The sequence below is a fragment of the Planococcus citri genome, chromosome 1 (assembly GCF_950023065.1).
Source record: "Planococcus citri chromosome 1, ihPlaCitr1.1, whole genome shotgun sequence".
NCBI classification, from domain to species: Eukaryota; Metazoa; Arthropoda; class Insecta; order Hemiptera; family Pseudococcidae; genus Planococcus; species Planococcus citri.
Window position 1 is genome coordinate 16,249,523 of NC_088677.1, and position 26,055 is coordinate 16,275,577.

The 26,055-nt window shown below is 33.3% G+C and overlaps 6 protein-coding genes across 7 annotated transcripts; 3 read left to right on the forward strand and 3 right to left on the reverse strand.

The window, feature by feature from the left end:
- The first annotated feature begins 69 nt into the window (after nt 1-69).
- Cse1 (chromosome segregation 1) lies at nt 70-5,469 on the forward strand. The gene is made up of 21 exons (XM_065368593.1): nt 70-306; nt 397-481; nt 561-706; nt 787-982; nt 1,054-1,199; nt 1,311-1,409; nt 1,482-1,574; nt 1,646-1,813; nt 1,885-2,014; nt 2,086-2,249; nt 2,327-2,510; nt 2,579-2,777; nt 2,846-2,949; nt 3,015-3,171; nt 3,242-3,339; nt 3,423-3,634; nt 3,718-3,815; nt 3,908-4,075; nt 4,736-4,882; nt 4,962-5,122; nt 5,203-5,469. The coding sequence occupies exons 2-21, from the start codon at nt 397-399 to the stop codon at nt 5,355-5,357; spliced, it is 2,910 nt and encodes a 969-aa protein (XP_065224665.1). The 5' UTR covers nt 70-306; the 3' UTR covers nt 5,358-5,469.
- On the reverse strand, nt 5,454-9,228 carry LOC135848723 (uncharacterized). 2 transcript variants are annotated; one of them, XM_065368700.1, is made up of 7 exons: nt 8,852-9,228; nt 6,784-7,251; nt 6,475-6,710; nt 6,266-6,398; nt 6,082-6,173; nt 5,747-5,922; nt 5,454-5,664 (listed from the first exon to the last, which is right to left on the reverse strand). In XM_065368700.1, the coding sequence occupies exons 1-7, from the start codon at nt 8,863-8,865 to the stop codon at nt 5,578-5,580; spliced, it is 1,206 nt and encodes a 401-aa protein (XP_065224772.1). In that variant the 5' UTR covers nt 8,866-9,228; the 3' UTR covers nt 5,454-5,577. The 2 variants fall into 2 exon arrangements, with proteins under 2 accessions (XP_065224772.1, XP_065224763.1); XM_065368691.1 differs by lacking the exon at nt 8,852-9,228 and adding an exon at nt 7,343-7,595.
- On the forward strand, nt 8,458-15,924 carry LOC135848800 (myophilin). Its single transcript, XM_065368827.1, has 4 exons — nt 8,458-8,612; nt 14,698-14,897; nt 14,980-15,100; nt 15,296-15,924. The coding sequence occupies exons 1-4, from the start codon at nt 8,607-8,609 to the stop codon at nt 15,476-15,478; spliced, it is 510 nt and encodes a 169-aa protein (XP_065224899.1). The 5' UTR covers nt 8,458-8,606; the 3' UTR covers nt 15,479-15,924.
- Nucleotides 15,925-19,297: 3,373 nt separating this feature from the next.
- On the reverse strand, nt 19,298-22,210 carry LOC135848734 (zinc finger protein 528-like). Its single transcript, XM_065368713.1, has 5 exons — nt 21,777-22,210; nt 21,417-21,587; nt 21,155-21,328; nt 21,007-21,082; nt 19,298-20,927 (listed from the first exon to the last, which is right to left on the reverse strand). The coding sequence occupies exons 2-5, from the start codon at nt 21,557-21,559 to the stop codon at nt 20,004-20,006; spliced, it is 1,317 nt and encodes a 438-aa protein (XP_065224785.1). The 5' UTR covers nt 21,560-21,587; nt 21,777-22,210; the 3' UTR covers nt 19,298-20,003.
- A 29-nt stretch (nt 22,211-22,239) lies between these two features.
- LOC135848671 (trafficking protein particle complex subunit 12) lies at nt 22,240-25,080 on the forward strand. Its single transcript, XM_065368635.1, has 9 exons — nt 22,240-23,036; nt 23,108-23,367; nt 23,442-23,561; nt 23,622-23,732; nt 23,811-24,062; nt 24,129-24,275; nt 24,341-24,519; nt 24,600-24,729; nt 24,811-25,080. Exons 1-9 carry the CDS (start codon nt 22,640-22,642, stop codon nt 25,060-25,062), a joined length of 1,848 nt encoding a protein of 615 aa, XP_065224707.1. The 5' UTR covers nt 22,240-22,639; the 3' UTR covers nt 25,063-25,080.
- Nucleotides 25,071-25,898, reverse strand: ND-B22 (NADH dehydrogenase (ubiquinone) B22 subunit). The gene is made up of 3 exons (XM_065368837.1): nt 25,695-25,898; nt 25,469-25,611; nt 25,071-25,392 (listed from the first exon to the last, which is right to left on the reverse strand). Exons 1-3 carry the CDS (start codon nt 25,790-25,792, stop codon nt 25,199-25,201), a joined length of 435 nt encoding a protein of 144 aa, XP_065224909.1. The 5' UTR covers nt 25,793-25,898; the 3' UTR covers nt 25,071-25,198.
- Between the last annotated feature and the right edge of the window lie 157 nt (nt 25,899-26,055).

Consider the following 26,055-nt stretch of genomic DNA (forward strand, 5'->3'; position numbering starts at 1 on the left):
ATTACTCAACCTGATGGGTTTTAGTCATTTTTCATTTTTCAATCAGGCAGTTGGTAACGCTGGCACCGGCCATGAGCATGATTGAAAAAAATATGGATGCGAACGTTATTTTATTTGATAAACAATTCGAATTTTAGATTGATTCATATTGTGTAAAGTGATGTTAATTATTTAATTATTACCGAATAATCATCTCTGCATTTATTGTGTAATATTAATACCCTCATAAGTTACTAATTGACGATTCACCGACTAAATTCTTGCAGTTTTAAATTCGGAACAGCGAACAGTACTTCCTTCGTACAGGTAACTGCATTACTCTTTATCCATCTATAACTTTCTACTCTAGCATGTTCTACGATAATTATTCTATCAATATTGTACTCTTCTTTGCAGATGGCAGTGCCAGATCCTAAAATCGTCACATTATCGAATTATCTGACTCAAACTTTGAGTCCAGATACGAGTATCAGAAAACCCGGTAAGTTGGTAATATTTATCGATAAAACACATTTTCCTGCCTCGTTTACTACGTTTACTTATCTTCGAACGTTTTGCAGCCGAGCAAATTCTTAAGAATGCGGAATCGCAACCAGATTTCCCCGAATTACTGTTGAAAATCATAGCCGAGGAATCAATCGATCTGACGGTCAGAATATGTGCCGCTGTAGTGTTCAAGAATTACATAAAAAATAATTGGAAAGTTGTGAGTATATTGAGTACGCATAAGTTACGTATACGTTCTTCACGCAATTACGTCATATTACTCGATATTTCATCTTACAGGATCAAGACAACACCGACGACAAGATTAGCGAAGAAACTAGAAAATGTATTAAAACGTATATAATAGATTTAATGCTCCAGTCCGGTGAAGCTATACAGAAGCAGTTAAGCGATGCTGTTTCAATCATAGGAAAATACGATTTCCCCGATAAATGGAGTGGATTATTAGAACAGATGATACAGAAATTCAGCACAGGTGTGTTGTATTTTTTCAAGACGGAATTTGTTATCGAATCGATGATTTTCTAAATTTTATGTATATTTTAGGCAACTTTCACATCATCAATGGAGCCCTGCGTACGGCGCATTCGTTATTTAAAAAATATCGTTACGAATTTAAATCGCAAGCTTTATGGACCGAGATCAAATTCGTCTTGGATACGTTTGCTAAACCGTTGACCGATCTATTTATCGTGAGTATATATTTTATTACACGATGTAATTGAATGATATTTTTGAAAGAGAACCAGTCATTCAATTCCCAATTTCATCCCTTAGTTCTAATTCATTTTTCAATTTTTCAGATAACGATGCAAACGGCCGAAACACAGACAACTGATCTGCCCATCATTTACAATTCGTTGTTATTTATTACCAAAATATTCTATTCGCTTAATTTTCAAGTACGAAAAATACATTACGATCTAGCATCGGAAGCTCGATAAATGATTTTACATGATTTACGAATTTTACAGGATTTACCGGAATTTTTCGAAGATAATATGGCCCCTTGGATGAATAATTTCCAAATCTTGCTTACGAAAAATGTACCTTCTTTACAATCGAGTGTAAGTTGAAACCTTCGGTTCATTTTGCAGAACAGCTGATATAGATCTAATAATATCATTTTTTCATTCAGGATGACGAAGAAGCTGGCGTTATTGAACAAATACGTTCCCAAATCTGCGAAAATGTCGTCATGTACGCGACTAAATACGACGAAGAATTCACCTCGTATTTACGCAATTTTGTCGACACGATTTGGAATTTATTAACTTCGCTCGGTCCTCAACAAAAATACGATCTTGTAAGCATTTTTCAAATCGTACGTCGAAAGTTTGAAACAAATTCATCTAATCATCGATTTTTCTCCTCTAGCTTGTAACGAACGGGCTCAACTTCTTATCTACGGTTGCTGATCGTGCCCAGTACCAAAATCTATTCGAGAATCCCGAAGTATTGAAGAGTATTTGCGAGAAAGTCATCTTCCCTAATATTGAATTCAGAAGTAGGTTGCGTTTTGGTAAATGTTGCCTATTTTATTCGGTCGTCTTACTCAGATTTATCCGATTTTTCTAGCCTGCGATGAAGAAATGTTCGAAGATAATCCAGACGAGTACATTAGAAGAGATATCGAAGGATCCGACGTTGATACCAGACGAAAAGCCGCTTGCGATTTGATCAAAGTCTTGGCTAAATTCTTGGAACCTCAAATTAAATCTGTATTTCTTACTTACGTACAAGTACGTCGCTTTTCCTCAATTTTCTCGCTGTATCGTGGATAATATTTTATGAAAAAAAATCACCCATCGTTTTACAGACCATGCTACAAGATTACACGCAGAATAAGAACTGGAAAAGCAAAAATGCCGCGATATATTTAGTTACATCTTTGGAATCTCGCGGTCAGACGCAGAAATTCGGCGTTACCAAAACCAGTAATATCGTTAATTTGACCGAATTCGCCATCGAGCACATTATTTCCGAGTTACAAAAACCTGGCGGTAAATTTTTCTTGGTGAAAATTATTCACTTCGAACCGAACATTTTGTAATAATCGTTTGTTTTACAGTTGATCTACCGGTCATAAAAGCTGATTGTATACGATACATCATGACCTTTAGAAGTGTCCTACCGAGTCAATTAATCGTTAATTCGCTACCTTTAGTTAGTAATCAATTGACGTGTAATAGCAAAGTAGTCCATTCGTACGCTGCTGTGTGTTTGGAGAAAATTTTACTCATAAAGGATCAACAAACACAGAAACCTATGTAAGTGTTACTTGACATGATGTTTTATCTTAAGAACCAAACACTTATTGGATTTTCTGTTTTAATAGGGTCGACAGCGCTGCTTTATCCACCATCGCTGATCAAATTATGACTAATTTATTCGGTGTTTTGAAAAAAGAAGGATCCGAAGAGAACGATTATATCATGAAAGGTATTTTACAATCTTCACTCGACTTGAAAATTTTAAAATACTAACAACTGTGTTAATTTTTACAGCTATACTGAGAACTTTGGCGGTATTGAACGAGAAATCTATTCCACTGCTGGAAAACGTTTTACGGAATTTAATGGCAAAATTAGAAATGGTGGCTAAAAATCCCAGCAATCCTAATTTCAATCACGCTCTATTCGAATCTGTCGCTTTGTCAATCAAGTACGTAAAATCGCATTATTTTTTGTAATTGTGTTCGGAAACGTTTACGTTATTTCCTCGTCATTCACAGAATCGTTTGCACGAATATCAAACAACCTGAAGCTGTAGCTTCTTTCGAAGGAGAGCTCTTCCCAGTTTTTCAAATTATACTTCAACAAGATGTGCTCGGTAATTGAATTATCAACTTCGATTGCTTCAATTCGAAACGTGAATTTCAATATATGTATCTAACTGGTTTTGTTTTCTTGCAGAATTTCTCCCTTACGTGTTTCAATTATTAGCCATGTTATTGGAATTCCGAAACAAAGGTGATCCTATTCCGGTACCTTACTGGGAACTGTACCAATTCCTTTTGACGCCAGTTCTATGGGAAAGGAGTGGTAATATCCATCCATTAGTCAGACTAATCACCGCTTACATCACCAGAGTGAATCCTACCGAAATGTCATCTAAAATACATCTCGTTCGTATTGAATATTGAAAACCTCAGTTCTGCGTCGTTTGAAATGTGATTCGAAATATTCATGGAGTATTTTATGATTACAGATGGCTGTGTTGGGCGTTTTCCAATTACTAATTGCGAGTAAAGCGAACGACCACGAAGGATTGCATTTACTGAGAATGTTGATCGAAAACTGCCCCAAGTATGTACCCAGCAACGTACTATCTCAGTATTTGTTAAAAAATGATAGAATTTCATTATTTAATTAATCTTTATTTGAATTATTTTTTTTAGCGAATTAATGCAACCGAATATGAAACAAATATTCATCGTCCTTCTGCAACGATTGACTCAAAAGAAAACTGATAAATTCGTCAGAGGGCTAGCAGCATTTTTCTGTTTCTATATCATTAATCATAATCCTACCGATATGATCAGTTTGTTGAATTCTTTACAAGAAAAGTAAGTTGGGTCACTTGCGGTTATCGTTGCAATGCTGTACTTAATTTTAAATACAGTCCAATCCACAAATGGTGCCAAGTTGGCTTGTATTTTTGCAGCTCGGAACATTAATCTGGGTTTCTAATGGGTCTAAAATGCCCAAAAAAAATTACTCGTTTAAAATTTTCGAGCATCTTTGAAAAATATTGAGCCTGAAGTTGGGTCATGATTTTTGAGAAGTGTCATGTGATGCATCAAAATGGATTGGAATTTCACGAGGAATTCAAATATTTCATTTAAATGTTTTTGAACAATTTCGAAGAATTTTTTAGCGCATTATTTGGTTTACGATTTTTGGAAATCTTGATTAAAGTGTCATTTGGCGTATCACAATGGGCTAAAATTTTGCAAAAAATTCGACTATTTCAACAAACATGTTTTTTAAGCCAAAAATTGGGTGATAATTTTTGGTTTTTTTGAAAGTGTCACAAACTTTTTAAAATTGGTTGAAATTTTGACAAAAAAGCAGACATTTTTATAGCATTTTTGAAAAAAATTTGAGCCCAAATAGAGAAATTGAATTTTCTAGACCGAAAAAATGCTAGTCAAACTCCATTACTTTGCCAGTTGGACTACAAATTAATGGAAAACTTGATTCATCTCTCTCTTTCTCTGTTCTAGTTTATTTGTGATGATAATCGAGCGAATATTACTCAGTGAAGTTTCCTTGAATACAACGGTCGTTGATAAGAAAATCATCATCGTCGGATTAACCAAGCTATTAACCGAAGTTCCAGAATTTATCGATGGTGCTTACTCTGCTCTTTGGTAAGAAAAAATTCAATCTGCCGGATTCGATTCATATATGTAGTCATAAATTTTCAATTCGATCTACGTGTACTTTCAGGCCAGCAGTATTAAAACAAATCCTCAAAGCTGCCAGTTCGACCGAAATAGCCGTACCTAAATTGGACGAAATTGATTTAATCGAGATGGCAAAAAGTGGTTACGAAGTTGCCTATTCTAAACTAGTATACGCCAGTAAACCTGAATACGATCCTCTCCTAGGTGAAATTATTGTCTCTGCAGAGCCTTAACCCATTTCATGCGCATTAGATCCTTTTTAACCGTAATATTTTGTTTGACAGGTATCGGCGACGTTATTCCATATTTCGCCAGAAATCTATCTACTTTATCGCAAAGGTATCCTGGCAGATTAGCTAATATTATCAGTAGTAATTTAACAGTCGAAGAACAACAGCTACTCCAAGGCTATTTGCGTTCAGCCGGTGTCCAGTTGTAAATCTACTCGAAATTTTAACAGATAAAAGATGGAATTTTTAATTTTGTTCTCAGTGTTTTATTTCATACGCTTATGTATTTTATAAAAAAATAAATGTTTGTAATTTCATAAATTTAATTAATTCGAGAACAAGTATAAGGAATGATGAAAATGGGCAATAATTTAAAAAACGAAAAAATCACGATAGTATCAAAGATGAAAAGGAAAAAAAAAATACAACTTAACGATAGAATTTTTGAGCACCCTGTTTGGCCAATGCATCGGCAGCTTCGTTACCAGGACATCCTGTATGACCAGCTATGTGGTCCTGGAAATGAAAACAAAAAGGAATTAATGCAATTTCGAGCGATATTTGCAAGCGAGATTAATTTATGGCGTTTGTAACTTACCCATAGCACCGAATCCATCGATTTTTGAACCGAGTCTAGTTCTTCTAAACTTTCTCGATTCTTGACCGGTTGCTTATCCGCGGTCCTCCAGTTATTCTTTTTCCAGTTCTTCATCCAAGTAGTCATACAGTTGATTAGGAACATGGAGTCGGTACGTATTTTGATTTTTTTGAGGCCTGAAAATAAGATTATTTTAGCTTGGTCTCATAATCACCGGCTCCCTCCCTCATCTCCCAAGAAAACCTTCCTAAAACTCTGATCAGAGGTAGATTTGATGGAAAAAATTTTAAAATACGAATTTTTTTCAATTCCTAAAAATCAGTTAGTGATCTTACCAAGTTCAGAAGCAATTCGAATTGCTCTGGTTGCTGCTTGGATTTCAGCGTTGTTATTAGTAGGATTTCCAGTGACTGGAGCAGCTAGATTTCTATAAACAACGAATAGAATTAATACTCCAATCACAAAGTGGTATTTACCGATATACATATGTATATGAAAATAAAACCGATGAGAACTTACAAAGGATGATTGAAATTGAACCAAACACCAACACCAGCTTGAGCATTATTACGACCATTATTTAAGCAACATCCATCGGTATAGACTACGAGATAGTTATTATCGTCGAATTGTAAATTGTTCATATGTTTATCTGTAAAATAGCCAATTTAATGAAAGGTTCGCAGAGAGATGAAACAAAACACCGAAGAATTTCCAATTCAACTTACTCCTACTGGAAAGCACACCATTTGACTCTTGTTTCGTTGTACAATCGTTGGACGAACTACTCGTAGTTTTAGTAACCGGTTCAGGTGCTTTCAAATCATTATTCTGTGCATCGTTCGTAACATTATCGCAAATCTCCGAAATTTGTAAATCGATATCGCTGTCCATGAAATCATCGTAATTATCAACGGGCATCGACGACGCGTTAGAAGTAGGTTTTTCTTCGGGATCTTCGATTCTATAAAAACACGAACGAAAATTGTAAATTATATTGAGAAAATTCTATCGTACATTTATCTCCTCTTCCTTACTTTTCCAAATTCACTATGGGTTCTTGACACGATGCTTTGAGCGTATCGTAAACGACATTTTGGTTATAATTCGAAGCCAGTTGTTCGATCAAATCGCCGGAAAACTTATTCATCTTGTTGCCAGTCTTGTTGATCAAATCTTGAAATTTACTCAAAATATCCGGTTTTAATAATTTAACGTTCGATTTCAGCAACGAATTGATCAGATTGAAATTCGTGTTGATCATTTGAACGTGCTTCATGTAAGGAATAAATAACTCGCTGACCGGAGCCGGAACATATTTCAGTAAATTATCCTTATTATTGTCCAGAGTTTGCTGTTGATAGTTTTTTAGTATTTCGCTAATTATGAACGGATTTTTTCCATTTTTACGTCTGATCGGTTCGAATTCGTCTTCGGTATCCGATTCGTTGGAACGAACACGTTTCCGATCCCTTTTCACGTGTTTTCTGGTAGAAGGCATTTCTCTGTGGACAGAAATATAAAAACGTAATACTTTATATGAGCATACTTAATCGTGAAGGATTGATTACGCAAGAAGTAGACTAAGATACCAACTCGACATTTGTAACATTCGCGTTAGGAAACGAAGATACAGCTGAAAAAGCTGCCATTTTTGAATAGTAATTTAAACGAAATAAATGAGGAATAATTAGCATTAATAACGAACGGTTGACTAGTAGATTAATGAGAAACATTTAAGAAATTAAACACGTTTGCTTTCATTTCTCATTTTTAAAATTTTTGCAAGAATCAAGTTTCTTATCACAACACATCAACAGTGATAAGCCAAACGTGCGACAGAGCAAGGTTGTAAATGAACGTATGCAAAATGTACGTAAACAAAATTTTCCATTTTCCATTTTGATTTAGAAATGAATAAAGAAGAAGAAGATTGCGCTATAATAATAATAATTTGATAAAATAAAGACGTAGAACAGTTGACTTCAAAAATTTGTCTTCAAATAGTCTTATAGTCCACAATGAAATTTTTGTTTCGATTTTGAAAGTTCTGAAAATAGGCAAACCTGATCAAATCATTTCTCTGTCTCCCTCCTCCCCTCCCATCCACCGGCCATTCCTCTCAAGTCTCACCTAGCAAAATTTAAATTTTTAAATTAAAAAATATTAAAAATGAATAAACTTCTGAAAAAAGAACCACGAACGTTGATCAATTCAGGGAAGTGATTAACGTACTTGATAATTCATTTAATTTTATTTTATCCAATCATTTCTTGAACCTTCCTTTGATTTTTATCACAACCAAGACGTTCAACTTTGGATACCTACTTACTCAAATTACATACTTACAGCTCCTGAGCTCCTCAATTTTTTCATTAAATCAAAATAAATTTCAAACTTTTACTTTATGAATGAAAAAAACATGCTACCCTCCGGACCCTTCCTCCTAAATCGTACAGATAAAATGAAAATGTAAATTAATATGCTTTCATTATTTTTGAATAAAAACATTTCACGATCGCGTACAGAGTGGGTAAAATTTTCCGAGTTAACTAAAAATAAAATTATATAAATCGTGTTAAATAACTATTAAATTTGTTATTGCAATGAAGATACTGCTTTTAAAGATGCCAGATATTTCACGAATAATAATGTTTTAGTATAGGTATATGGTGTTTATATACGTCATTTTATTGCTGATGCATATAAATCTAAAAATAAAGTATTCAAAACAGAATGAGTACTGACAATAAAGATAGTTTGTTGTCGAGATGGGTAAACTAAAAGAATCAGTGTAGTTTCAAACTTCGGTACAGATCGTTTGAGGCGAGCAACTTGTATTTTAAAAAAAACAACAATCATGCCGGTAAGTTTCATTTTTTATTATTTCGTAATTTTTTTTGAAATAAAATAACACTATCGCGAGTAAAATGCAAAAATTATTTTGATTTTGATTAGAGGAATTTAAAATTAATTTTTTAATTCAAATTAATAGGTAATTAGAATGCACTTGAATTTTCCAATCAAAATAATTTTTTTTCTGATTAATTAGAGTAAAGCGACGCGGACTTATTAAAGAATAAAATAAAAATAAAATCTACTCACTTTTTAAAACGCATAAAAATCAGTACAACGAAGAAAAAGGCAAGTTACCGAGTTCACAACCGCAATAAAACTAACTAACGAACGTCTTGAGAATTCTCCAGCGAAACGCGTTTCACTCCGAAGTACAATGGGACGGTAGTGCACTCTGATACGTGATTATACCTACTTACTGCTGGAGAATATTTCAACGACAAGTTTAATTACCGTTGATATTTAATCTCCTTCGGAGAATAAATGCGAGTGTAAATTTACACCAACACGAGATGATATTACATCCAAGATAGATTAAAGATTTCAATTGAAACCAGACTTTTGTCCATAAATGTGCAAAAATGCAGCAAAAATAAACGTTACGTACCTACTTTGATCGAATCTAGATGAAAATTAAATTTTTGATAATTTTTTTGCGGTAAAAATTGCACGATTTTTTTTCCAAGCTTCTATAAACATGAACAAAAAAATTCAATCAACTGGTTGCTGTGATCCGTTTATAGTAACATGCTATAAAAATGTGTTTGAGAATTATACGAATGGCTGTAAAACTTGGGATCGTTATAAACGTGCCTCGTTAGCGCAATTAGCATGCGAGTACTCGTAGCACATTTCGTAGGTCATTAAACGCAACATGGTGGTTTTACTTTTTTGTTTTCGAATGTTTTTTTGAAAATAATTAACACGCTATTGTAGGTGTAAATGCAGATGAGAATGTCAAAGTTCATTTTTTAATGGAAGAAAATGTTGAGTTGATGCATTCCAAAATTTATATTTGAGAATACAAAAAAGGAGCTCAATTTTAATACAATTTTTGATTTTAAATTTCAAATTTTCATCTTTTTTTATTAAAAAAAAAAAATATATTCAAGGATGGTTGGTCAGAGGGGACTGTAGACCAGTCAGCCTAAAATAAAAATGGCGGGAAACGAATCACTCCATTGTCACAATAATAATGAATTAATGATAGATAATAAATGTCGACATATTTTTGTCTTCTTTTATGACCCACTGAAAACCTGTCCTAAATTTTCCAGTTAACGCCTCTGTTTTCATATTGCACCACGATCAACGATATAATAATCCACCTGTTCAAACTTTATACTTATGGCGATAGGTACAAATATGTACTTACACATAGGTACTTCAAATTCATCACAGTACTTTTCATTTTTTTTTTTTTTTTTTTTTTTGCTATTAAGTTAATATTCCTTTTCGAGTGTAGAAGTTGAATCGACTGCAAAGGTAGATACCTAGATACTCAATTGAAAGGGAAAAGGGGGATATTCCAATAGTAAAATGTAAAATCAAATTATTTCATTACAGTATGTACCTCTACTTAAACGTCTACTTTGGGAACCCCTGACCAAAGGTCATTATTCACCACATTACATCCTCACACCCGGATAAACTAATCATCATGTCAACTATAGGTACACGAAAAAGTTCTTCCAACAAGTACATTTTACGTCTATGAATTGCGTTAAAATATAAAGTCTATTACAATAATTAAAATTATTAGCTTCTGGAAGGAGGAAAGAGGAATCCATATGCATGAATTTATCGCATGAATGCCTAGACGTATAGCTAAACTTACACTTGTATATGGTAATTAGACATGTTAAAATGTGATTTAAAATACAAAAAAAAAAAAAAAAAAAAACAGGATAAAGAACATTTAAGCGTTGAAAATATCCTTAATGGGTCAGTGATTTCAACCACGCAGACGGGTACCTATTGTTAATTTTCACCAGAATTCGCAAATGATCCACTTAATACCCATTGCTCGAACCTATAATCAATCCCGACATTATTTTTATTTCTATTTACAAGCTAACAACCCACTTTTCAGAAATCTAAACAAAATGTGGGCTTTTAACGTTGCTAAGTAAATTAGTTCTTAGAATTTCAAAGGGAAATGTTAGCCTTGCGTAAATTAGGAAATAAACAAGAACACGATTTTTTTCGCCGTTTATTCTCGTCACAAGACGTTAAGATATAGAGGAAGTGTGATGAGGAAATTTCCGAAAAAAAAACCTCGCTCATGTATTTATTTTGGTATCAGTGTCGTGAGTTTAGCCCACATCTCAACAGTGTGCAGTAGTTGTACTAAGAAACAAATCCACACACATTATGTAATATGTAAGTTGCTCTAAATCACAATTTTGCAAAAAAAACATCTTTACTGTGTTGAAATTCTGGCAAAAAGAGAGCTTCTTTGACGATGAAACTCGTTCTTTTGCTGATTCTAGGCATTTCCTCTCGTCCCTGCAGGTTCCGCATCGCGTAACATTGAAAATTATCCAAAAAATGAATTAAATTGACTTTTAAAAAATATGAAAGGGTTGTTTCGTATGTAGGTAGGTAGGTACTTACATTATGTAGTGAGTAGGTTTCGCCAAATGTGAGATACTTAGAAGCTTCGACAAATTAATTCGTATTTGCGAGCCCTATTACCATGCTGAAGTCATATGGGGATTCGCCTTGATAAAATGTCAAGTTCGTTTACTTATTCAGTTCTAGCAGATTTATTATGTTTTAGCCGATGCTAACAAATTCGACCACGTTTATACCGAGTAGGCGTTATTTATAAATTCATCGTTCGAGAGAACTTCTGCTAACAACACTACTTCTCGTGTCTACGTAATATTAATGAGCTAACAAAAAGATGACAGAGTTTGTGTATATTTCAGCCAACCAGTAAGTTTAGGGCAAACACACACGTGTTGGTAGAATATTCATGAAAAGCTGATGTATTTTTGTCGTAGTCTTGTTGCCAAACAAATCAGCACTTTGATATTTTACACTTACGAATACGTACAGAGAAGGGTGAGACATTTTGTAGACGAGAAAAAAGCGATAATTAGGTATCGATTATTTCATATTTGAAATAGGAGTGTGAAATTGAAAAAATGTTCTTTACCTATTAGGTAGCCTAAGTACCTAATAAACATTATTGGTAAAGCCAAAGGAGTAAGAGAAATTGAATGATGGGTACATCTAATGATCTAAGTATCTGTATACCTACTCTCGGTTCCTTCGACGGGTCACCAGACTTCGAATTCAAAATTACTGCACTTTGAATTTTGATATTATTTCAAAATTCAATTTATTAAATTGCTCTAATATCTTGAGTATACTCTTTTTTCTCATTCTTTTTGGAGTCTTTGCTCTTATCAATTTTCCATATCTGTTATCACTACAGGGTGCCCAGAAATATCGTGACCCCCTAAGAAAGTTTTTTATTAAAAATTTATAGGTTGGCCACAATGCGAAATAGATGCATATGATTGGTGGAATGTTATCACCTCAGTCTAACAACCAATCAGGCGCTATCATTACTATCATTCACTGCGATCAACCGAAACATTTAGCAGAAAACTTTTTTAGGGGTTCACGATATTTCTGAGCACCCTGTAGATCTCTAATTTTTTTTATATTTTTTATTTTTTTATTTTTTTGTATAGCTAACTAACCTAATCCTGCAAAATGCAAAAACATGTCAATCTTAGGTATGTCAACGTTTGATACCTAAGAGTGATAAGGTAAATGGTGATAAGAATGGAACAGGTTGCGTCAAGAAATTTCAAATTTGAACCTCTACTGTTGAAAAGAAAAATCCAAAAACAACGAATAAAAATTAACCAGGGAATTTTAATTTAATAAAAACTGAATCATAAAACTTTATCCAACCCAAAACTATAAAAACTAAAAAGCTACAAAAAAACAACAATTTTTCAATTTTCCTGCGCTATCTTATTAATACCTACCTACATACATATCAATAGATAAATAAATTAACTTGAATGTAATGTAGTTAGCTAGTTGGGTTTTCCTACTACGTATTACTCGTAAAAACCCAAGTACGAGTTTGGTTTTTGGTTTATTTTTGAATTTTGATTTTCCAACATGAAGACTTGAAGACTGACGAAGAGAACATCAAAGTCATAAACATTGCAAATCGCAACAAAAAGTGATAAAATCCATACCTACTCACAGATCTTGACAATTTAAGCTCACTTTGATTTTTGGTTACATATTATACATTACAGTCAGGTGGCACATATTCGTATTTCAGACTGAACAAAAATTAAAACAAAAAGCAACCAAACAAAAAAACGAAAATGAAATTTAATTAAGAAGAGCTTACGACTCCTAATGGTACAGATAAAACAATTCAAAGATTACTGGTCAGTGATCAGTGATCACAAAACATTTTATTTTTTAAAAATACCTATCTAAGTAGACCTAATTATTTAAAAAATATTTCAGTCATTAGAATTTTTTTATTTTTAAATTTTAAAAAGTTACCTAACTCTTGATTGAATAGATAATAATAATAGAAAGAAATACAGTCATTTAAGCTCACTGAATGGTCATTGGTCATTAATTATACTCGTAGTTACTTACCTACTATTCATAATTTATACTTTCTATTGATTCAAAAACCCCCATCACAAATTCAATCTTTCCCAACTTCTCATCTCAGGTCTAAAGGCATATTAAATTTGAAAAATTACGAGTCCCTATTTCGATAGGTACATAACCTAACTTAATTTATACATCGTACTTCGGGTGCGAATTCCATAATTCGCCAATTCAGCAGATGTAGGTATCCTCATTGAACAACTTTATTTATTATTTAGGTATCTATTCTTTTTTTTTTTTTTTTTTTTACAAATCTAGAATCTAGATACATAAAATAATTAATCATTTGGCCATGATACAAAACTATAAGCCGTGTTATATTTATGATAGTTGGCGTAAGTTCAGAAAAAAAATACAGTGAAAGTGTTTTCGCTTAAAGAGAAAAAGTCTCTTAATTTGAATTGAGATGAAGCATTCGTTCCTAACGTGGATATGTCTGACTTTAGTCATTAGTCCAATACTTATACTATTTCAAGATTGTTGAACTGAAGTCTTAAGACAAAGTTAATGAAACTTTGAGCTAATTATAAAAAAAAAAAAAAAAAAAAAAAAAAGTCAAATGCCTACTAAACCATACCGATTTAGAAAATATTGAAAAATCACAAGGAAGGATAAGTATAATAATAGGTACCTAATTGTACGATAAAAAATAGATAGATCATTTTACCGCTAAACAATTTATACTTTCGTCGAACAAAAGCCCAGCTGGAGAATCAGTCGACAACATCAATCATTTCGTAGAATTCACTTCGTTTATCAACTAAACAGCATGGAATTCGTTCTCCATCAACACCTTCATAGCGATTCTCTAATGACAAACTCCATATAATTCCAGCTATTCGACGAACGCTTATCATCAGACCTTTTAAACCTTTAGTTAAACTACCTATACCTATCTTCTTCTTTTTTTTTTTCGAAAAAATGAAGTCATTTAAGATAAAATTCGACAGCGGTTTGTCAGTGATCCAAAACGTACTAGCAGAAGTTACGACCATTTGAAATGATGCGTTTAAGTGTGAATAAACTTGGATCGGATGAATGGACGTGAGTTATGAATTTTAACATGTTTGACGAAATGTTACATAATTTGGCAAACAACGTCCAACGTCGTCGTCGTACATACATATAACTTTGTATATTTATTCGTTTAATATACTCGCCTAATGTTTCACACTATTTGGTAATTAGTGTAGCTAATCTTTCGCAGCGAATCAAAAACGATCCGGTTAGCTTGTTTTTCACGCTATAAATCATTTCCCCTGTCAATGACGAAAATTTCGTTTTGGTTTTCTTATTCCTTCCCTGTTCAGCATCCAAAAATAAAATTAAAATTGGCTTCGAGTTGGCCTATTTTGTATTATAGGTACAAATAAAATATTGAACGAATAGGTATATGTTGTAATTGTTGGCAATTTTTTATTGTGCAGGCTAGAAATAAAGACCAAGAACAAGAAGTGTTGACGTGGATTGAGAATGTTACAGGCGAAAAGTTGCCTAATCAGCCGTACGAAGATGTGCTCAGAGATGGAGTCGTATTATGTAATTTAATTAATAAAATTAGTCCCGGATCTGTGAAAAAAATCCAAACCAAAGGTACCAATTTTCAATTAATGGAGAATATTCAAAGGTAGGTAAAACACTGAAAATATTTTAATCCGTACAACTTTGAAAGAATTAGAATCTATAATTGTGAACTATTTTGGGTATAGGTTTCAAGCAGCTGTGAAAAAATACGGTTTACCAGAAGAAGAAATCTTCCAAACTGCTGATCTTTTTGAAAAAAGAAATATTCCACAAGTGACTCTGTGTTTATATGCTCTCGGAAGATTGGTACGTATCAGTATATTTTTCTATCTAGAAATACAAGTAATTTGAAATAAGAAAATGAAAATTATTTCGATCGAAATGAAAACTGTTCAAATCATATTAGTTATAAATGCGTTCAAATAATCACGATATGAACACCTATAAACTTTTTCAATTCGTTATCACTAAATTTACATCGTATTTATCTTTTACTCGCAGACTCAAAAACATCCCGAATACACCGGTCCTCGATTAGGCCCTAAAATGGCCGAAGAAAATAAACGAGAATTCACCGAAGAACAACTACGAGCTCACGAAGGAGTACTTAATCTTCAAATGGGATATAACAAAGGAGCATCTCAAGCTGGAGTCGGTTCTTTCGGAAACACCAGACATATGTAAATCCGGCTAAATTACCTCGATCATATCCAGTATTATGTGTTATTTTATTTATACGTATACCTATTACTTATATATTTATTATCAATTATTTTAATTTTTTTGCATTTCCCTCTTCTGTTTTCCTCATCTTCTCGATCAACTAGTCAACCAACGTAGAACTTGTTTCGTTCAAGACTAACAGTAACAATATAAGTACATTTATATTACGATACTTATTTTATAATCCGTTTATTGTACGCACCAGTACCAGCATATTTTATAACCAAACATCAATATTTAATCCTTCCAGGATTTAAAACCTTCGTCGTAACGTTAAAATATTATACAAAAATTTCAAATCATCTCATATTTTAGGAAAAAAATTCACAACAATGTATTTTTTAAATTATGCAACGTTACCTTATCAGATTTCGCTTTGAAATAAATATCGATGCAATTATTTTAAATCCGTACAACGAGTTTTTCTTTTTCGTTCATCTCAAACTTCAGCCCATAGGTACTTTAAATTCAGATACAAAATAACAACGTCGAATTTAAAAAAAAAAAAAGTATGTATTTTTCGATATCTCTGTACAAAAATAACATGATGAGGTTTAATTCAGAGCAGATACAGTAACATTTTAAATACCTAATACTAAACTGATAAAACAGAAAACAAAAATCTCACAGCGTTTCAACAAAGCTCTACAGTGTCATATTGCATTTTAAAAAAAAGCTCTACCTAGTCAGTCTATTATTATACCGACATCATCTAACATTAAAATAATAATTTCTGTACTTAATTGGCCATCAATATTGCACATACGAATAACGACCAGAGAAAAGTAACCAATACGGAAGTCAATTAGCTTTAAATACCGAGATAAGATTTCAGCTGCACTCAAAACAAGATTAATACCTTTCGTCGCAACCTCGTTCATCTGATAAGATTTTTTCCCCCATCTTATCCAGTAACTACTTTACCACGAAGTTGACATTAAAGATTTCATATACCGAACACATCTAGAACTTGAGTAAAAAAATTGCACTAGTTACAATTCTTTCGGCGAATTGAAAAAAAATGGGCTAAATGGTTTGGTTGCTGGCCAATTAACAAATAAAAGCAATATTTATAAACATCTCTGTTCGGCGTTTGCAAATTATACTTTAGCTTTAGCATTAAATTTACCAAAGTATAATAGCTTTTGTTTTTACATCGTTTTAATAGAGAGAACGAAAAAAAAAAAAAAAACTGCTAACGTTAAAATACAATAATAAAAATCTTTCATTCCGACGATACAATATAGAGAGAGAATTAAAAATGATACCTACGTAATTAAATATACAGCCAATACGATATGATAAAGAAAAAAAATAATACGATAATTAATCAAGGTACGTAGCAATATGATTTTTCGACTAGTTTTTAAAATTCTTTTTCGAAAATAAACAATATTAGCATAATGTATAAAACAATAATAAAACACAACAATAGTACCTATATACTCTAATACATATATTGAAAGTATATAAAAAAGTAACATTTAGCCAAAATTAATTTAACGACTCGATCGACTCGAGTCGTGCATTTCTGCAGCGTGTTTTCATTATTAAAAAAAAAAGAAAAGAAAAGCACCTCGAGAAAAAAAATCTAAAACATAAATACGTAATTAAAATTTCTAACTAAAAAAACAAGAAAAATGTTTTCCAGTCTGAGGAATAAAGTAAATTTTAAAAAAAAGCTTATAAAAAGTTGAACGTTTAAATAAATGCAACCTTATATTTGGAACATAAAAATAAGCTCGTCGTTTGAGTAAAATTCAAAGGCACTTTGTAAGCTCGAAAGTTATCGATTACATCATTTAGTATATGAAAATATAAAAAGTAATAATAATACTACTAATGATAATGAAATAATTCAAAAAAAAAAGAGAGAGAGAAGGGAGCAGGAGAATTCTGTTCATGATTATTATAATGAAATTTGTTCTTATTTTGAAAGTGAAATTATAATAGGTTACAAAAAAATGCAGTGATAAAATGGAATAAAGATTTGAAGAAAAGAAATATAATTGAATAAAATCATCCTTATCTTCGAAATATTTTATTTTGAGTGAACGCAATTTTGAAAAAGATTCATAAACAACTTGCAACCATGTAAACAATCGTGTCGTTAAAATACTGATAAGAAACCATCAAAAATCAAAACGATAACATAATATGAAACTTATTAATTCTTATGGCTAAGAAACCATATCAAAGTTTATTATTATGCAACATTAGTTCATTAACTGTTTTCAAAACCAAAGAGAACATGAAAAAAAATAAGAAAAAAAGACGAAAAAAAAGGAGCGAGTAAACGTAATAAAAACACAAAGTGTTTCTGAAAGTTCGGTACTTGTTCGATAAATTATTAATCATCATTATCACTCATCAGTGATAAAGGCAGCATTTTGTACATCTTTGGTACTTACTCGTGGAAATTTTCAAAATATTTACTATTCAACAATTTAGTACACAGGGTGTTCCAAAAACTACCTACTTCATCTTCAGTTACAAATACAATACAAATACAATCTACCTACAAAACTCATTTCTAAATTTCCTAACGATCAGATCACTAAAAAATTCACTAATTTATACGATATATCTGAACTCTTAATGCAATGGAGGATGGCTTTGGATATCAAAATATTAAGGCACGATACAGGGTTCACAGAAAATCAACCCAATTTTCGGTAGCTCTTAATTTTAACGAAAGAGGTAGGTAAATATTTCGAAGAAAATATAAATTACATTGTTGATTGACTGTAAATTTGATAAGAAAAATAACTAACAAAACACAGTCGAAGGATTAAAACCAAAAAAATATCGTAGGTAATTCAACGATTGAAAATTACCATCATCGAAATATAATTTCGATTGAAAGTTACGAATATCTTTACATCTAGAACCAAACTCGTTTTACGAATGTTTTTTTTCCCCATCGAATATTTGTTCAGTTTATTCGTTCATTTTATTAATAGCTCGATTACTTCATACATGAAAAAAATAAATCCACAACAACTGATAATAATCGAGTAGTGTTTGAAAGAAACACGTAAGTATTTATCAAAAATTTTGTAAATCGAAATAATTTCAAAAAGACATTGGAAAAACACCAGAATTATCAAGAGTCTAAAATCCATTCGAGTATCGAAAGTAGGAGACAGTGAAAGGAACTTTGGGTCGAGTAAATAAAAACTGAAAGTGACTAACTTAAAAATAATTACTGACATGATTTCTCCATTTGCTGAATAACAATTTTTACATGCGATAACTTTTTTACCCCCTCCCCCCCTTCATCGCATTATCTCGAAGAAACTTAATATTTTTTCAGAAATGATAATTCTCTTACAGAATACGTACAATAAAATCACCCAAATATAGGTAATCTAAATCCGTGGATTTCAAGCTACCAATCTTCTTATCATTCAAACAATTACCTATCGTTGAATTACAACGACGAAAAATTAAATTAACAACCCTCGATTTAATCAAAGGACATCAAGGTAACCAAATAAAAAAATTTCAAAAACAAAACAAACAAAAAACAGCGTAAAAATTACGATAAGATGATATGCATTTTCTACTAACGTAAAGTTATCAACGAAAAGATATGAAGCAGTATATCACGTGTCTGTGTACGTATAAAAAAAATGAATAAAAATACCAAGTAGCAAGAATGAGAGAAAAAAAATATTAATAAATAAAATTATAGTACGAGTACGAGAGTACGATACTATCAAAGAATCCTATTCATCGTAGAAATAAATGCGAATGACGAATGCTGCGTTCACATAAACGCGTAATTATTAATGACTTTGCTACCGGCCCCAATTTCAATTTTTACGTCCAAATTTCACTTCCTCTCTGACGAAATAATCGCGTCAGTAAGAAAAAAATATACATCGCGAGTAAATAGAAATTATAAAATGAAAAAAAAATAATAGCGAAGATACGAAGGCAGTGACGTTGTTCAGAAAAAACGCAGAAAGATTATTTTGAAAAAAAAATATACAGAAAAATGTAAACGAAAACCAGGAATGTCGGTCGTATTCTTTTTTTTTAAAGAGTACTCGAGCATGAAAAAATTTCGAAGAAATTTGATAAGAAGTATCAATTACGCGTGTAAGTATAAATAATACGTATTATAATTGGAAGCGAAAAATACGACCACCGGAAGCAGAGGGAGGGGAGGAAGGGCTCCACGTCAATCGATCAAAAATGACGTAATGATCTCACTTTTTTCGATTTTATTTACCATAAACGATCGTTTTTGTTTCAGTTCACTAATCGAAGTAGGGAGAGGAGAGGGAGGCGAGTGTCACAGCTCTCTCTTCCTTTACTCAAAATGTGACTGGAAATCAGACGATGGCACTTCGCTCTTCCAGATATGTATTTCGTCAATGGAATTCGAAGAAAAAAAATCCGAATCGAATCGAAAAAAGCAGCAAGAATTTCGAATGACATGAAGGGGAATAGGGGGGGGGAGGGCGAAAAAGGCGCTCTATTTCGTAATTATAGTCAAAGCGGGAGTTTCCATAATACCGGATCCATTCGATAAAGGTATATCGTTAAGAAGATGTAACCGTTTATAATGTCTCAGTAAGGAAGACCTTTGAGTGAAATCGATTCTGCAAATATTACAACTCAACCGTTCGCCGATATGAAGCTGTAAATGTTTCTTGTAAGTGCACCTTTGAGTGAACACTTCGCCGCAATGATGACACGATATACGCAGCTTTTCGTACGTATGAGAGGCGGCGTGCTCGTTGAGCTCTCTCAAATTGGCGAATCTAGCTTTACACAGCTTACAAGCGAACGGAGTTTCGCTGCGTTTGTGCGTAATATGAAAATGCAAATCTAGAAGCTGTTTCGTATTGAAAGTTACGTTACATTGTTCGCAAGTGTATTTTTCGTTATGCGTGAACACGTGGTGCTTGAGAGCTTCCTCGTCGGCGAACTTCTTGCCGCAGATTTTACAACTGAATACCGCAGCTACGACAGCTGCAGGTTCGGCGTTGTGACATTTGGCATGTCGTTCGAGCATCGATAATCGATTGAATTCCTTACCGCATACTTTACAGCTGCAATTTTGCTCATCCGAGTGACACTTCATGTGCAAAGCTAGACTACAATTCCGATAGAATTTCCGGCCGCAGAGTTGACATTCGCAGCTTTTCTCGACGCTATGGGCAGCTACGTTGTGTTGCCAAAGGGCACCTTTGTTCGTATACTTGTTTGGACAGTGATCGCAAGCGTATGCGAGTAATGACGATGATCCGTCCAGATCCAAAGGTAAAGAAGTCGAGTGACCGTTCTGTTTGGGGCTCGGTTTCAAAAATGGTTCGTCGTCGTCCGAATATACCGCTTCGACTTTATTGAATATATCTCTCATGTAAGAGCCATTCTTCAGTTTTTTATCGGTCACCTGAAAAAATATTAGAAATGGGATAAATGTTGGTTGGATTTTTACAAAAAATTCAGGAGGTAATTTTCTGATCAATTACCGGTTTGGAGGGTTTCTTCGGAAACATCGGCTGGATGATGACAGCATCTTTGATCGATTCGTTCAATTTATCTGGGCTAAAATCGTAATCGAAAAATTAATACCACAACAGATAATTTCGAGAATAAATAAAGATGATAAATTTATACGTTTTATGCGACGAATCAGCCAATTCGACGATGCATTCTTCCAAAACAGTACGAGGTAACCTTTTCTTAATCTCCAGACAATCGGAATGTGCTAAAGGAGGAGTCACTTTATGACCATCGTTAAATTTCGGGGGTAACGGCGTAGTCAAAAATTTCCCATTTAATTTTCGTTTGCTGTAATGAAAAAAAATATACGAGCATTATCGATAGGTTATCTCTGTGTACGGTGCATTAACCTCGTCGAGTAATTCATAATACTTACACGAGTGTTGAATTTTTAGCAACTAGCGGCGATATCTTAATTGATGTTTTGTTTTTAGAAAAGTTCGTTGCATGAGCGTTATTTTTATCTGTTTCTTCCAAAACAACGCTGAGAAATTGCGACGGTAACATACCAACTTCCATAATCACTCATAACAAATTTTAAAGCAACCTGTAAAAAAAAAAATGTAAATTTTAAACGAAATTATTTCACAAGTATTAGTTATAGGTAGTTTCTAGACCATCTAACCGCTGTAAAAAATTCATTTCCGGTTCAACTCGCAAATGAAACAATTTACGTGTTCCATTTTTAGAAAACGGAAGTAAAACGGAAATAAGCGCAAAATAAATGTTACACTACCTTCGGTAGAAATTGAAAGAAATCAAGGGCCCAATGAACTTTCCAATGCCAATATCAATCAACGAAACACGCAGACGAATAAATTGAAATTCCAAAATATTTTTCACATGTTGCTCGTCGTTATTTTTTGATGCGGAATTACGCACGGTAGCGGTCAATTTCTAAGAAAATTTCGATACCGAAAATATGGGTCGACAACGCGTAAAAAAATTACCAACCGAATAGAAAATTTAAACTGGAAAATAATTTCTTCGAAACGAAAAATTAATTCGACATTTTTCGAAATACCGTTTCACTATTCAAGAAATATAATCAAGCGTAACGATATGATCAAGATGCCAACCCAACATTCTCTAGGAAAGCAGTTCGGAATGGTTAACATTTGGGAAATCCTATTACAAAAAAAATTTCACATAAAAATAACGGGGATTTGAAGTTTACTTTTACATTTTCCCACATTTTGCCCTCGTTGTGTTTTTATTATCGGCGTGTGTTTGTGTGAGAATGATAACAAAATGCGACAATGTGTCATTCCACAGATAAAAACGTTCGGATGTTTGTGTTTTTGGCTTATCACTCCGAAGTGAAAAAATTCTTTGTTTACATTTTTCTGTGAAATCACAAAAAAATAAATAAGTGATAGGGCAAATTTTTCCCAAAATTAATTTTTTTTTTGAAAATAGAGAAGGAAATTACGACCGTTCGTGCAATTTAATAGAGTACATTTGTTCGCCCTTCTGGATATGGCCACTCACATATATTAACCCACAATACGTTGAACTGAACTGATGAAAAGTGAGTAACATATCATCCAAAATTTATCAATCAACTTCTACGCGTAGAATATTTCGCGAATTTCATCCATGGACCCGAATCAGACCGACAAATCGTCCGAAATCACGAAATATTTTCAAGATTCCCACAATTCCGATATATTCGATCAAATATCCAACTTGAATTTTGGTAACGAATCCGATGACTCGAAACTTTCCACTGATAATACAGAATCGTCATCTACGCCGAAGAAAGACACCGAAGAAACCACTAGCTCGCCCAAAGAACCAGTCATCTGTAGAATATTCGCCTCATCAGATGGCCCTTCGACTGAAACAGAGAAACCCAGAGAAGAAACGTTCTTCGATATGCTCGGATCTGGTAGTAAATATTCTCCAGCCATATCTCCTATGTCCGACGGTGGCTTGAAGTTAACCAAGCCTTCTTCATACGGTACGATTCTCTCTCCAGAATTCCCCAGTGATGGTAATTTTTAAGCGATATATTTGTATAAGTGTTTCGCCTTATGTATTCATTGAGAGTTAATATTCGCATAGGTTCTTTTTTTAGTCCTTCGTCGGGCACTGATGTGGATAGCGATGCTGTCAACGATGAGCTTTTTATGAAAGGTGCCACTCATATGATTGGAACGAGTAGTTTAACCTCTTCCGGCGAAGCAGATCGTAGGCGAGATGCTTGGATACCGTTGCTACGTACTCGGCAAGCTCTAGCAGCAGCGGTGGCTGCTCCACCTGGTACATATACTCCCGAACGTGATCTTTTAACGATGCCCGGAGTTGTTCTTCAAGAAGATATGGTATTTTATATTCGTATGTTTGTTATTTTAAACGGCTTGTAGTAGATTCAGACTCTTGGCATTTTCGCAAATAGATCGATAACGTTCACGAAGCTGTAAATCATTATCTGGGCGAAGTTGAAGCTGTGCAGCGTAAAGTGTTAACCTTGAATGATGTAACGCAAGATGAACGAGGTCTACGTGAACTAATTCAGGTATAATCATCGTTGATTTTCGTATTTATCGACTTGTTCGTAATAATTTGTATTTTATAGGCCGAGTGCTATAGAGCTGCTGTGAATTTAACCAGTCGATTGCTCACTATGTATGGCCAAGGTATTGGCCGGTCAGGTTACCCTAGTAAACATACATTACATTCGATACAGGTGAATTCAACACGCATTTCTCGAACTTCATTTTTTCATTGGAATTATTTCATTTCGATGTTTTTTTCCTCCCTCTAGCTATGGTTTACCAGAATCGCCCTTCTAGTTAAATTACGATCGTGGTCGGTTGCATGGGCTGAATCCGAGCCTTGGTGGGATTTAGACAGGCCGGATTTATATTTCCAATTTTACAGCGAACTATACGGTGGTCGACCAGGAACTATAGTTCCATTTTCATTTAGATTACTTTTAGCTGAATTGCCACAGTATGTTCATAAACCGCAGGAAGCTTTCAAAAGACTATTTTCTGTACTGAGCACCGTTCGAAAAGTACGTTCTTTAATTTTTTTTGAAAGAACTTCCATTCCATTTGTTTATTGATTTACTGATTTACAGATATTGAAAAATTTGAACAGTGGTCTTAGCGAAGACGGTAGCCATATAGAATTAACTGCCAACGATAGGCAAGAATCATTGAAATTGTGGTCATCTCGTGAAACGAGGGTTTTACATTCCATTATAAATCTCGCCCTTCAACAAAGAGTGTGTTATTTATCTCTTATCATATAAAAAATGGTGAAACCATATTAATGAACTCCATGTTACAGGATTACAGAGCAGCCATTGATATACTACTTGGAATCATTGAGAAACCAAACACTGATCAAAATATACATCATCGAAGAGCTATAACGTCCGCTTTAGGACGTATTTATCTGCAAATGGGTGATATGGATATAGCCAAAGATTGGTTTGAGAAATCTAGTTCGCTGAAAAGTAGTAATCAGTGAGTTCGATTTTAACAAATCAAAGAAATATGTAATTCTCAACAAATAATATTGATCGTATCTCTTTTCGTTATTCTAGGGGTAAAAAAGCGAATCCAGATTTTCAAGAGTTAGTTGATCAAGGCCTATTAGCAATCGCTGATAGTAATTACGAAAAGGGTTATGAGTTTTTCCATAAAGCGTCTCTGAAAGATCCTACCAATATAATGGTAATTTTACTAGCCATCTGCCCAAATATTTTACTGTCTATTAACCAAATTATATTAAAATACTCTTAAATGATGTTACAGGTAAGAAATAATATGGCCGTTTGTTTGTTGTACTGCGGTAAACAGAAAGAAGCTGTGAATTTATTAGAATTAGTAGTTTCCAATAATCCGACTTTAGGATTACATGAAAGTTTATTGTTGAATTTGTGTACATTGTACGAACTAGAAAGCTCGACCGCTATGGAGAATAAGTACAAAATGTTGAAAATGGTTGCCAAATATAAAGGTGATGCTATATCACTGAATTGTCTAAAGTTACAAATAAAAGAATAAATATCGCGTTTCGTTAAATGACTATTTATTTACGAGATTTACAATAAAAAAGACACTATTTTTTGGAAAAAAGCATCGATAACAGAGAAAAACATTCTTCGATTATATACATATTCAAAGTTGAACTAAGAAATACTCAGTATTCGTGAGCTGCTGGCCTGCCATACTTTTTGTCGTACCATTCGACGAATTCTTTTTTCCTTTGTTCTCGTTTAGCGAAATAATCCGGATATTGAGCTTTTTCCAAAGGATGCCAATAATCTAAAATTCCGTCGTGAGGGAATTTCATCTCATCACGTTCCCAAGCAGTTCCACCGAACGATGTAGGAACTAAAATGTAAATGTAAAAAGTAAATAACGTGTATACGTAATAATTACGTCGATAATACCGACGAAGTGTACTAACATTTGAAAGGTTCGGCGTGTCTGACATATTCGTAATACGTTTCGGCTGCTTCAAGAGCTCTTTTTGCTTTGATGGGATCTTTGATGTCGCGATTTTTGTCAAATTCCGCTCGAAGCAAGACTTGTTGAATACGTTTTTCGGCACTGAAATAAGAACTCCGTCATTAATAGGTTCGCTGGGATTAATTATCATTAGAATTGGGTGTATGAAGTACAATTCTCCTTACCGATCTAGAGTCCAGTCCTCGATGTCTCTTAAATATTTCTTATATAATATTTGTACACGCCGAGTGTGCGAAATATACCAGTGCGGAATATATGCCATTATAATAATAATCTGTTAATTTTACTTTATAGTTTCAAATAATTATAATTTAATTATTAGGTTCAAGAAGAAATGAAGAACTTGAGATAATTTTTTTTACGAGGTGATAACTCACACAAACAAACACGACGTAATTACGTAAATTTTTGGTAATTGAGAAAAATTACGTAAAAATTTCAAAAACTGGCCAAAATGTTTACATTGTTATTAGCGAATCTATCGGTATTTTTCTGAAATTCAAAGTACTGACGCATCAAAAATCG

Bases quoted from the DNA above. Each gene is read 5' to 3' on its own strand.
- LOC135848723 (XM_065368691.1), bottom strand. From the start codon at position 7,482: ATGTTTCTCATTAATCTACTAGTCAACCGTTCGTTATTAATGCTAATT. The intron at 6,711-6,783 runs GTAAGGAAGAGG...GTGTTTTTATAG, and splicing joins CCCATAGTGAATTTGGAAAA to AATCGAAGATCCCGAAGAAA. The intron at 6,174-6,265 runs GTAAGTTCTCAT...CGTTGTTTATAG, and splicing joins TTCAATTTCAATCATCCTTT to AAATCTAGCTGCTCCAGTCA.
- LOC135848671 (XM_065368635.1), top strand. From the start codon at position 22,640: ATGGACCCGAATCAGACCGACAAATCGTCCGAAATCACGAAATATTTT. The intron at 24,063-24,128 runs GTACGTTCTTTA...ACTGATTTACAG, and splicing joins TACTGAGCACCGTTCGAAAA to ATATTGAAAAATTTGAACAG. The intron at 24,730-24,810 runs GTAATTTTACTA...ATGATGTTACAG, and splicing joins AAGATCCTACCAATATAATG to GTAAGAAATAATATGGCCGT.
- ND-B22 (XM_065368837.1), bottom strand. From the start codon at position 25,792: ATGGCATATATTCCGCACTGGTATATTTCGCACACTCGGCGTGTACAA. The intron at 25,612-25,694 runs GTAAGGAGAATT...TTCTTATTTCAG, and splicing joins GAGGACTGGACTCTAGATCG to TGCCGAAAAACGTATTCAAC. The intron at 25,393-25,468 runs GTTAGTACACTT...TTTACATTTTAG, and splicing joins ACACGCCGAACCTTTCAAAT to TTCCTACATCGTTCGGTGGA.
- Cse1 (XM_065368593.1), top strand. From the start codon at position 397: ATGGCAGTGCCAGATCCTAAAATCGTCACATTATCGAATTATCTGACT. The intron at 983-1,053 runs GTGTGTTGTATT...TGTATATTTTAG, and splicing joins GATACAGAAATTCAGCACAG to GCAACTTTCACATCATCAAT. The intron at 2,511-2,578 runs GTAAATTTTTCT...TTTGTTTTACAG, and splicing joins CGAGTTACAAAAACCTGGCG to TTGATCTACCGGTCATAAAA.
- LOC135848800 (XM_065368827.1), top strand. The intron at 14,898-14,979 runs GTAGGTAAAACA...TTTTGGGTATAG, and splicing joins TTAATGGAGAATATTCAAAG to GTTTCAAGCAGCTGTGAAAA. The intron at 15,101-15,295 runs GTACGTATCAGT...TTTTACTCGCAG, and splicing joins TATATGCTCTCGGAAGATTG to ACTCAAAAACATCCCGAATA.
- LOC135848734 (XM_065368713.1), bottom strand. From the start codon at position 21,559: ATGGAAGTTGGTATGTTACCGTCGCAATTTCTCAGCGTTGTTTTGGAA. The intron at 21,329-21,416 runs GTAAGTATTATG...TTTTCATTACAG, and splicing joins GCTAAAAATTCAACACTCGT to CAAACGAAAATTAAATGGGA. The intron at 20,928-21,006 runs GTAATTGATCAG...ATATTTTTTCAG, and splicing joins CGAAGAAACCCTCCAAACCG to GTGACCGATAAAAAACTGAA.